This window comes from Nelumbo nucifera, chromosome 5, assembly GCF_055504915.1.
Source record: "Nelumbo nucifera cultivar China Antique chromosome 5, China Antique-T2T, whole genome shotgun sequence".
Lineage (NCBI taxonomy): Eukaryota > Viridiplantae > Streptophyta > Magnoliopsida > Proteales > Nelumbonaceae > Nelumbo > Nelumbo nucifera.
Window position 1 is genome coordinate 8658101 of NC_142653.1, and position 12665 is coordinate 8670765.

At 36.1% G+C, this 12665-nt stretch overlaps 1 protein-coding gene across 1 annotated transcript; it reads right to left on the reverse strand.

Moving 5' to 3' along the window:
* Positions 1-1789: 1789 nt before the first annotated feature.
* On the reverse strand, positions 1790-7186 carry LOC104607590 (metal transporter Nramp3.2-like). The gene is made up of 4 exons (XM_010273260.3): positions 6347-7186; positions 5749-5885; positions 5020-5672; positions 1790-2391 (listed from the first exon to the last, which is right to left on the reverse strand). Exons 1-4 carry the CDS (start codon positions 6937-6939, stop codon positions 2170-2172), a joined length of 1605 nt encoding a protein of 534 aa, XP_010271562.1. The 5' UTR covers positions 6940-7186; the 3' UTR covers positions 1790-2169.
* Between the last annotated feature and the right edge of the window lie 5479 nt (positions 7187-12665).

Below are 12665 nucleotides of genomic sequence, written 5' to 3' on the forward strand. Positions count from 1 at the left end.
GTCTAAAACTCACCATGTTAGTAAGTTTTTATTTTCCAAAACTCACATTCTGTTAGTGCATCGTTAATGCTTCTTAACAGAGGTGTCCATGTCAGCATAAATAACAATTTTTATGACTAAATCACCCTTAAATGGCGAGTTAGAGGAAAAGGGTCTTTTTCATTTTTGAATTTTCTTTTTTTTTTTTTACATTTTTAGTGTTTTGTTATAATTTCTAATATTTTTTTATAATTTATGTTTTTTACATTTTTCTATTTTCTACCATCTATAAAATTTCATGTATTTTTTGTTATTTATTTGCAATTTCTGTGTTTTTCTATAATTTTTATTTTTCTGATTTTGTTTTTCAATTTCTATAGTTTCTATAATTTGAAAATAATTTTTTATGTTTTTTATGTAATTTCTGTGTTTTTATGTATTTTATATTTGAAAATATTTTTTGAACTTTTTATTTATTTTTTCATGTCTAAATATTAAAATATATGTATATATTTTATATTTTTCTATAAAGATTAAAATGGTAATATATTAGTAGCTGTTAGTCGCTTTAACGTCATGTTAATGACATGGTGAGTTTTAGACATTTTAAAATCTTGTGATGAGTTTAGGAGAAATGCTGGTGAGTTTTTGACAATTCCCTTAATATAATACAGGGTTCAACTATGATATGGAAAAGATATGATGTCTGGAAAACTTCTGACCAATAAACTAGAATCATAAATATGATAGCCAATCAGGTGTTATTTATCAAAATCCATTAGTGGGTTTTGATTGATCAAAACTCTTCCCATACCATATCTTTTCCGCATCATAAATTTTCTCTTACAATAAAATAGGTCACTTAGGACATTTTATATGGCACGTTGACACGTCTAACACGTGGTGTAATTCCGGGCCAGGTGGTATCTCCATGCTGCTTGTCCCTCCTTAGTTTGATGCGTTGTCGGTCGTGCCGCTTCTTCCCCATCATGTTGAACTTTCGTATGTTAAATGCGAAATGTCTGATCTGATTAGTCCTTAATTCTAACCGTATCAATTAAATTATTATGAATGCCTTGACCTGGATGGTTGAACAGATCGAAATGCTCAAACCATCATCCGGCCTCTTTTTCTAGCTCTGTTTCCTCTAAAGGCCGTAAATTGATAAAAAACATTGACTCAGTCAAAAGCCATCTAACTCTCTGTTTTCTCTTTTAGGTAATTTTTCGAGATTCATGCTAATTTGTCAAAAGAAATTCCATTGGCATCAAATTCCGTTTTTCTTCATGTTTTTTTATAAATAAAAAAATTGATATGTATGTTTGCTGATGTATCACAGGCTGATCCATCCAATTGAACAGTTGAACCGTTGACTGCGACCTTGAGGTAAAAACGATTCAGCATCCGACATGATTTCTAAAACACTGAATCACTGATATGTTATTTGGCAGACAATCTTCTTCTTCTTTATGTTTGGTTTGAAGGAAAATGCAGGAAAAGATAAAGAAACTTTTACGTATAAGGTTTTCCTGTCTTTCCCTTCTTTTCCTTCAAACCAAACATAGCCTTAGTTGACTTATTTTCACCATATCTATATAATCCGATGTCTAACTCTAAACAATCGGCAGGTGAGAGATGTGGGTGCAAGTTTTAAATGGAATTAGAGATCAACCAACAGTCTAGCAAACACTGTGGCCAAGCAAGGGGTGGATAGGAATCAACCATATTGGGAGTCGCTTTTCAATATTTCTATCGGGATGACTATGATGAGTTTTGGCAGCAGCTGCTAGTAGGCTAACAAAAATGAGACTACTTGTAACCTGATGTATATATCTCATTCTTTTTTTTTTTTTTTTCATAATTAACAATATTGGACGTTTATATGGTTACAATGTAAAAATCACTTGTTGTTGGAAAAAAAAAATAAAGATACCAGTTTGGATCTTTACATGGGGTGATGTTTGGTGGATAAATACTTTCGGTTGCCATCCATATCCTTGGAAAGGCAGAGTGCCTCGACATATAGAAAGAACCCTGAGTTGCTCCATGTTGCAGAGGGGCACAAAAGTACCACATTGCTTAAAAAGAGCTACCAAGTTGAAGTATGCATGAAAAGGTGATATATCAACATGGTCAAAACGACTTCTCAAAACTATACTTTCCTGTATTTGTAGTGGGGAAAATGCATGCTCAATTTCCTGTATCTATCGACTTCTTGGAGTGAATAAGGCTGGGGCAAGAGGAAAGGGCACCACCTTGTAAAATAAGATAGATAATAAATGCCATATATGCTGCTGTAGCTGTGGACACTAAAGTTCCAAACAACAGTCCTTTTACTTCAGAAGAGAAGAAATCCAGTAAAAGAAACCCATTGATCAATATTACCAGGGCGGCTATAATCCACGCCACAGCCTACATCATAATGGTACGAAATCCATGAGAAAATCTAAACAATTACGTTAATACTTCTTTTAGCAGTCCAATTCATTTGAACAAGAAACAATGCTTCAGGTCTAGCAGAGGCACAGCATTCCGCCTTTCATATTAACATGCATGCTATTGTGCAATTTGAATAGCAAACCACTAAACATGTGAAGAACAAATTCAATTCAGTAACTTTATCTACTTCATGAGAAAGTTGAAAACAATACGAGAATATATTGATTGGAGATGGTAATAATAACATTGAGAACTTCTTCACCATCCTCCTCATATGGAAAGAGAATTGGGGGGGAGGGGGGGAGGAGGGGAAGACAAGACCTAAATAGGCAATTCTGATACACCTAATCAAATAAATGCAATAAATGATTACTTCACCCATGCAGGAGTTGATGGCAAGTGTTATTACAAAGCAGAGGCTATAATTCTTTGCAAGTTCAGGAAACCCTTCTCTCACAGGTTCAGTCATCTAATTCTTTTGCACAGATCCATAAAGTAAGAAGGTCACTGGCAGGACTCTAGTTTCATATTTAGATTAGTAACTAAATGGGCAACTAGAGGTGGAATATCTCATCATTTTGAAGGCCTTTATTAGCTAGACAATGTATTGTCCCCATACCTCAGTAAAAAAAATGAAAAAGAAGTCCAATTAGAATCATGACTTATGAAAAAAGGAATAGAATAAAAGGGGAATGAACCAAATAAGCATTTGTTTTTACTGATAAAAGAAAATGTGGGCCTTATTATTTTTCAATGTTTGTTATCATTGTCACTTCTACTTGCAACGCTTTAGGTTGACCAATACAAAGTTTAGGAGAATACATTTTTTTTTTCTACCACAGATGCTTTGAGTTATCAATACAATATTTGGTACCATTTTTGTTTCTTCAGGAAACATCAAATTTGGTGTTTCTGCTATAAATGACAACAACCAATCCAATATCTATATTTTCTTTAGTGAAAATGGTTATCTGATGTGATGTGACAAGATCATTTCTCAAAAATTTGTATTAACCAACCTAAAATATTGCAAGTAGAAGTGGCAATGGTACCAAACACAACCTTAGTAATGCTCCTCTGGATAGCCCCACCTTTTTGAAGTTCCAGTCCTGCTCCTCTAGAACAAAATAAAGCCAGCTCGTTTGCCTTATATGCACTGATAGTGCGCTCCCCTATTACTTCACTTACTGATTTCATACCTTAATTATAATCATTAACCATCTTTCCCATTCTTCAAATAAAAAAAGAAATTTTCAAAACACTACATACACAACACGCACTCCACAACAAACTATAAATGTTTACTTCCAGAAAGGATTCCATCAAAAGGTATGCATTGATGATTATCACCAGAACAGCCAAAGTACATATGCAGTCTATTCCATAAACTCAGGAAAAGGCATGAGAAAACTATATCTAATCAAGCAAATTGCATACATATGAAAGGTAACATCACAAAGGCAATAGAAAGTACACTGTAGCACACTCAGGGTCCATTTAGTTGCTTCAGTATGTGCAAAACAAAGCACAGGATATAAAATCTATTATTGACTATTAAACCAAAAATGTCATGATATATTTATCGATTCGGTCTTTTGCTGTGAACTCTGACCTAGAAGCCCTCGAAAGCTAAGCATCTGAATAGAAGAAAACTAGCAATTTTACCAAGACCTACTTAATTTCTATCTTATGTTCTCATGTTAACAAGCATGCTATATGGGCAATCTGAGGAACAGCTAAATATGGAAATAGTACCTTTAACTATTTCTTATCAAAAAGATAGAGCCAATATTAAAAAAAAAGAAAAAAATGACATTGTTAATAAATAATAATAGCCCTTAAAAGCAAAAGGCCCGAATAGAAGCAAAAACTTGCAGTTGTATCATTATTTATCCTCTGTTTTCATGTTAACAAAACAGGTAACCAGTGCTCATGTAGTCTAGGTGGTCAATTGGCAACCCTTCAATTGAGAAGGCACTAGATAAAACCCTCAGAAAAGCAGGCTCTCCACCTTGTGTATGCCAGTGAGCTCTTTGTGCATCCCTGCTACCCAAACCCCACTAACCTGCTAACTACGGGTATAGCATATTGCAGCTCATCCCTGTTCGGGCTAATGCCACATTGACACACCCAAAAAACAGTAAACAAAACAAGTAAATAGAGTAAAAGTACTTATAATATTTCTTATGAGAATTATGGAATCAATAAATGAAAAAATAGGTCTATGATGCCAAGGATAACAAAGACAAAGAAAAAAATGTCTTGGTAAAATACTAAGTGATCATATAGAAGTAAGATCCCTGTACAACAAATTTCAATACACAAAAAAATAAGTATATCTTATGTGGTTGGTAATTTTGCACAAAAGAAAAACCCAAGTTTACATGTAAAGTAAGCAGTTGTAGATACATTGCATTTTTTTAGCTTAAGGATCCCAGGGTTTCAAGATCAATGCTCAAGATGTCTGCTGCAGGTTACTAGATCTCCAGAAGCCTTATCAGTAGACAGTAGTTAACAAGATGTGCTAGAAGTTCAGAGGGGGGAAAACAACAAATTTATCACACGACCATACTTGATACCAGGATAAGAATAAAAACTAACCTTAAACGCAGGTCCGATTTTGAAAACACCCATGACTTGCTCCTTTGATACCAAGATAAGAAGAGGGATGACTGCAAAAGGGATCTGAATTGACTGAAGCACATTAATCCATTCATTTAGGACATCCAACATTTTGTCGGAGGTGTCAAAGAAAAGTGCGACAATCATGGTTGGAATAATTGCAAAACTTCTTGTGATTAATGCTCTCAGCCATTTTTTTAAACGGAGATTCAGAAAACCTCCCATAATAAATTGACCTGCATATGTGCCGGTGATGGTGCTACTCTGTCCTGCTGCCAGTAATCCAATGCCCCATATATAAAGAATAGGGAAGAGTCCACCCCCATATTTCTCCTGAAGATACTGGCCTGCATTTACTAGGCCTATGCTATTGGCTTGCTCTGTACCATAAAATCCTTTAGCAAATACAGTTGTAACAAACAGGTTGATCAAGAAAGAGATAAAGAGAGCTGCAGAGGACTCAATGGAGTAGTAATTGAGGGCCTCTTGAATCCGGCCTTTCTTATGAGTGTCAATCTTCCTTGATTGTACAAGAGCAGAATGCAAGAAAACATTGTGAGGCATGATAATGCAACCCACAACTCCCACTGCTTGCCGTATGGTCTTTGAGCTTAATTTTGGCACCACAACACCTAGAAATTGGAATATATGATAATTTATAAAGATGTTAAAACAACCAAAGAAAATAAAACAAGTTTGGCACTTTACCTATCAGAAGTTCCTTTCCACTAGGTTTGGTTTCACCAAACATCCACGCGAATGACATTGCCATGGTAGCAATGAGAACTGCGAAAACAGCTTCCAATTTCCTCACCCCGTAGTTCTCAAGAAATAGGAAGATGAAACTGTTGACAACAGTAAAAAAGACATGATGTTATTTCATGGAGTAAGCCGTGATTAAATCAGAAGGCTCTGATTTGTGAACAATGGACTAACAGGCTTCGTTTTAAAGCAACAGAAAGGCCACGACCAAGTGCAGAATTCGAAACGTGTATTTCAGTATTTGATTTCTCAAAACATCACGGAAGTGGCAGTGCTAGGAGTTAGATGATCTTCATAAAATTTCAGAACTTTTCGGATCGAAAATCCGATATCGTTGAAGCTTATTCACAAATCGAATATATATAACCACAAAAAATAGGAAAAGGAAAACCAACGATCCTTCTAAAGTTCTATATCCTTGAATCAAAGATAAAAAACCGAGCCAAATGAATCAAATGAAACAGAAACCAATAACAAGGATTGTTTTGAGAATTAGAATCCCAATAACGTTAAAAAAATGAAGGGGAAGGGACTAAAGATTTACCAATCAAAAGCTGTGATAATTACGCCAGCCCAGAGAGGCAAGACACCATGACTAAGAATCTTGATAGCAATGGCACTTCCGATAACCTCCTGAATATCAGCTCCGATCAAAGCCAACTCGGCCATAAACCACAACAAGTAGCCAGCCCAAGTCGGGTAGTGATCCCTACAAAGCTCGGCCAAGTGGCGCCCGGTGGCGACACCGAGCCTGGCCGATAACAACTGAATCAGAAGCCCCATAACAGTAGCCCACATCAACAGCCACAATAGGGAGTAGCCAGCAATGGCTCCAGCCTGAAGATCCCCCTCGAGGTTTCCAGGGTCGAGGAAAGCAATGCTCATCAAGAACCCAGGACCCGTAAACAGCCAAAGTTTCTTCCATGAGAAGGGTGGAATTGCATTTGCATAGTAGTCCTCCGAGTCGATGCTGCCAGACTCGTCAATCCCGACGATCACCACCTTCTCGTTGGATTCGTAAGCCTTCCCCTCTTCGTCTTCGATATCTTCTTGCAATTCGGAAGGTTGAGGCTGAGTAGATAGCAATCTCTCAGCTTCCTCTTGGTGGGGGTGGAAGTATTGATGTTGAGGAGGCATGTTGTCGGGGGGACGCAAGCTTGCAACCTCGGAGCTCCTGTTCTGCCTTCACTTTTCAGGTTATTTTGTTCGGTAGTTGGTCTTGGAACGACAGATAGTTCTTTCAGAAGACGAGATTGCGGATGTGGTGGGTGGGATGACTGGAAGTTATAAAGTGAAGTGGAAGACATCGTGCACCCAGACCCGGGTGGTTTACTTCAGCTTTTTGGAGGAGACTACCAGACCCAGAGGCAGAGAGCCAGGCCCCCGTAACCAGAACCAGACCAGACCAGACCAGACCAGACAGTGATATGAGTGATGACTGGTTGTTGTCGATTACCCTAAATTTAGGATGAATCCAATTCCAATCTTGTCGATGGAAGTAGCTGCTGACTTGGGATGGACGGCTGGGCTTGTAGGATAGCGGGGGAAGTGGCGTACGTTTATGGAGTTTGCGGCGTAGAGAGATGGGATAAAGGTAAAGACGTGAAGTCGGAAAGTGGAAGGAAGGTTGATGACTTGATGACTTGATGTGTTTGTCAACTTTCGACTTTCATATGGTGGGGATGTGGGCCCCATGGGACACTTGTTTGCATTGTCTTCGCAACCCAACCACGCATTGGGAAGTGCACGGTTGGAAATTGGAATGTTGTGTCGGTGAAAGTAAAAAATTAAGGGATTTTTTGACTGCAATCCCCTTGAGAAAATGAATTCTGAATACAGTATAAATGTATAATCAGCTTAATTAATAACTAGCAAGTAGGCAAGTCAGAAGGTAGCAAGTAGGGCTGTAAGTCGGCCCAGTCGGGCCGGGTTAGGTCGGGTTGAGGTTAATTTTAGTCCAATCCTAAGTTTTAAACATCAATCCTAACCTTAACCCAATCCTAACTTTAACTAAATTTCTTCGGTCCTAACCCAATTCAACCTAAATCAAAGTCAATTTTGGGTTGGGCAACCCAACCTTCTTCCCATCTCTTAAAATCTCATAAATTTCTCGATTTTAGATCTTAACTTAACTTTCACTACATATATTAATCCTATGTTTCATTAGTATTTGTTTGTTGATGTTTTTTTTTTAATTTTTCGATACACAATTCAGAAAAACAAGTGTTAGAAATAACTATACTTTATTATGAGTTATGGCTTATGATAGATCTTTCTTGGTCAACAAACAACATAGAGGAGATGAAGAATAAAGTTTTCAAGAAAACATAAAATAATATTATTAAGGTTTTAGTCTTTCCGATTATGATTAAGTGAAGTGATTATCTTAAAAAAAATACATGATACTATGTGATGGGGGCTATACAAATATCATGCATTTAAACAAATCAATGTATGTTATATATTGCATATAACATATATTTATATATGACATGTACTGTAGAGTTGGGTTCATGAATTTTAACCTTAATCCTAACCCGAACATCAACCCGACCCGGCCCAAGTTAATACACTTAGACAATAATTTTGATAAAGATAATTTTATTAATTAATACAGTATAAGATCTTTAGCGTGTATTTGGAACCGTAGGCGTTTATTTCACATAGGCATTCGACATTTATTTCACATAGGCGTTTATTTCACATAGGCATTCGACATTTCACATAAGGCATTCGACTTACAAAAATAAACACTAGTTTGTGTGAATGCCTATCGCTGGGGAAAGCTTCACTGTAGTGCTTCTCCAGTTAGTTCTCCCAACGGTAGGTAATTCACTGTTTGGCTTGTGGCGTCTAATGACACTTAAGTGTCAATAAACGGAATTATCATTGTTTTTTTTTTTTTATTTTCCAAACAAATTAATTACAAAACGTTTAGTCAATAAACATACGTGATTCCAAATACATAGTTAGTTAATACAATCAGTAAAAATAAATTTTATTAATTTTTATAAAGATAAAAACTAAAATCTCCAGGTCCCACATAAACTCGTTTTTATCACTTTAATGATTCCAACATCAAGTCCCGCACAACTCCTTTTTTTTTTAAATTTTCTCTCATCCCTCTCCACACAACCCCCAAGCATTTTTACATTTTACATCTTATACAGTGATATTACCTCTTTACTTTTAAGGAAATTATCTAAAACTCATCGTGACTTTTCATCATTTCTTTTAAACTCGTCATAACTTTTCAAATCGTCCAAAAACCCTATATCAGTAATTTGATGTTAAACAGACTTAACGGATGTTAGTGGATTACCATTTCACCCTTTTTTTATATTTAACCCATGTCAGTAACATGATCATCTTCATCGAGGAGAAAGAGAAAAATGATGACCGATTGTTTGGTTGTTCTCTTGACGGCGAGACACTACAGCGATGTGGCATGGCCGAAACTGTGGCAGCGAGAGCTGAGAGCAGTTCATCATGACCGAAATGTTGCCCCTGCGGTGTCATCTCCGTCGGTGTTTTAATAGCATTGGGTTCCTTGACTATCTCTTTTCTCTATTCGTCCGCTCCATTCCCTGCTACCTAGTTCCCCACCTGAGAAGCTCAGCTGACGATTGCCCGTGGTCAGAGCCCCTTCTTCAGTTCTTTGTTCCAAGGGGCGATGATGTACACGCAGTCGGAGCCCCTTTTCTATTTGTCCGCTCCGTTCCTCTTCCTCTTCAAACCTCCTCCTCTCTTCTGTCCCGTCATCCTCTTCTTCTTCAAAACCCCGCCTCCTCCCATTCCGACAGTGTTTAGTAGCATTGGGTTCCTTGACTATCTCTTTCTCTCTATTAGTCCGCTCCATTCCTTGCTACCCGGTTCCTCGCCCGAGAAACTCAGCCGCATCCCACTATGACGATTGCCCATGGTTAGAGCACCTTCTTTGTTCCAAGGGGCGGTGGTGTCCACGTAGTCAGAGCCCCTTCTATATTTGTTCGCTCTATTCTTCTTCCTCTTCGAAAGCTCCTCCTTTCCTCTGCTCCGTCATCCTCTTCTTTGAAACCCCGCCTCCTCCCTCTCCGCTGAGGAACTCGCCTTGAGATTTGATCCAATGGTAGAGAAGATGACAAGGAGGAGCGCCATTAAAGCAATGACAAAGAGACTTTGCAACCAAAACCCTCCATATGAGACTTAAGGAAGACTTTCGATGAAGATTATGGTTTTTCGGCACTGTCCTGTGCTAGTCTACAGGGTCATAGAGAATGTCGGCGCTACTCAATGGAGGCAGCTTCTGTGTTCTCTACAATTTTGAAATATTTTTATCTTTTTTATTTTGTTTTTAGTTGAAACCTGACTGGAATATATATTTTTGGATTTTTAATTTTTTATCGTTCTTTGAAATTTCCACTTTGTTTTTAAATTAGTATGATTTTCTATAATTTCTACAAATATTATTTTTAGATTTTTTTTTTAGTTTTGAAATTGATATGATTTTTTGCAATTATTGTTTGTAGATTTTTTTAGTTAAAACATATAATTTCTTAATTAGTTTTTTATAATTTTGTATTTTTCTGTAATTTCCAATTTTTGGTTGAAATATATTTGTGAATTTTTATTTTTTAGCTGTTTTCTGCATTTTTTTTGCCTTTTTAGTTGAAATACATATATTTTTATTTTTTTTATCATTTTATGCATTTTCTACAATTTTTTATTTTTGGCTGAAAATATATTTGTGATTTTTGTTCAACTTTTAATGTTTTTTTACAGTTTTTGGTTTATATTTCTATTTAATTATTTTATTATTTCCCATGTTTTTTATGCAATTTCTGATGTTTTACATTAAATGTACAAGGCAGTCAGGGTGCATAAGGGCATTTTAGTCATAAAAATATGTTTAATAAGGCTGAATCCTCAGGGGCAGTTTGTTCATAAAAGTTGTATTTATGCTGACTTGGACAACTTATGTCAATGAACACTAACAGTCCTCTAAGGATGGCGAGTTTTGGAAAATAAAAGTTCATTGACATGGGGGTTTTGGATGTTTTGAAAAGTTATGGTGAGTTTAAGAGAAATGCTGAAAAATCATGATGAATTTTAGACAATTTCCCTTACTTTTAATCCACCCCCTCTATGCCTCTACCATTGCCAAGTATTTTCACATTTCACATCTTATACAAAGATATTACCTCTTTCCCTTTAATTTGAGACTATTCCAAAGCTCAATTTTGCCGATGTGGAAGCAAGTGGTAACCCTTATTATAATTGCTAAGAGACCGGATCTGCTCCTCACACCTGGCACTTGTGAGGCACCTCACACGCACATCCTATCATGTATTAGGAACATCTCCCGTACTTATTAGTTATTATTCACGGGAGATGTTCCCAATGCGATGTACATGTGAAGCGCCCATTTGTGAGGAGCAGATCCCATCACAATTCCTAAGCCAGTCCCAATAATCCAACACATGATCATTTCTATTGTTCCCTTGCTCATTACACACGGACTATAAAATGGGCCAGATTCGGATTAGATCCATCAAAATATAAATCCAATTCCATTAATAAAAAGGGAATTTAATCTGATCCAAAATTCATTAGATTTAAATATCACAATTCGAATTCAAATCCTATCTAGATAGGGTTGGATTAAAATTTATTCCGGCTTCTCTTCATTTTTTAAAATTAAGGAAAAATTAATTTCCTTTTCAATTTATATAAACAAATACATATAAAATATTAAATATATTATATAGATTTATATAGTATAATATATACAATTATATTTGTATAATTACATAAAATTATATATATTATAATATAATTGGTTCAGATTTTAATGGACTGGATGGGTTTAAATGTAAATCCGATCCAATTATTAATTTGATGCAGATTATAAAATTTGATTCCAATCTAATTATGTAAATAGTTAATCTTATTATGAGATATTTTGTGATTTGCACTTGGCTCCGCCCCTGCCAGCAGCGATATATAATAGGGTTATTCACATTCTTCTCCTCTTAGTTGAGATTGGCTTCAGTCGGTGCAAGGCCCATTCAAACAGCCTTTACAGTCATGCATCTGGAACATCTTTGTATTTCTATACTTTATTTCATGGGAAAATATTTCCAATGCAATACTATAATGGGTGTTTGAACGGCTTTTGCGCTGACTAAATCCGGCTTCCTCTTACTTGATCTGTATCGGCTCGGCTTGAGCTCAATTTTGAGAAAAAATATTTTATAAAAATAAAAAATTATATATATAAATATTTTTTATTTGATATTTTAAAAAATAAGAATTATAATAATTAATAATTATAATGTTTTTATTATATATTATTTTCTATAATTTTATTATATATATATATATCTTGAGCTCGGCTCCTTTCATAATTGAGCCAGTGAATTGGGCTCGAGCTCTAGCTCGGTCAGCTCGTGAAAAGCTCGGCTGGTTGCCACCCTACTCTCAATCCTAGTAGTACGGCCTACTACTGAGTTGCGGCTTCTCTGTGCCTTGCTCCATCGAAATTGCTAACTGTAAGTTTCGTCTTGTTGCTCCTTTTTTTTCCCGCCATGAAACCTTAAAAACCATGAACTGACTTGTTATCTCTTTTCTCCTATCAAGACCATAACCCTTTCTCATGTAAAGAATTGAGAGGATTTGTTCGAAGAAATTTGGGGTTATGAATCCCTCGTCCAATAAGCCAAAGAATTTAGAGCTTTGAGGGACTAAGGGATTCTTATTTAAAGACTCAAAAAAAAAAAAAGAGAAACAAGCAAGAACAAAGAGATTTTGTGTGTGTGTGAGAGAGAGTTAGCCCACCACCCATAGGGTATATTTTGAGAATTCAAAATAAAATGAATGACAAA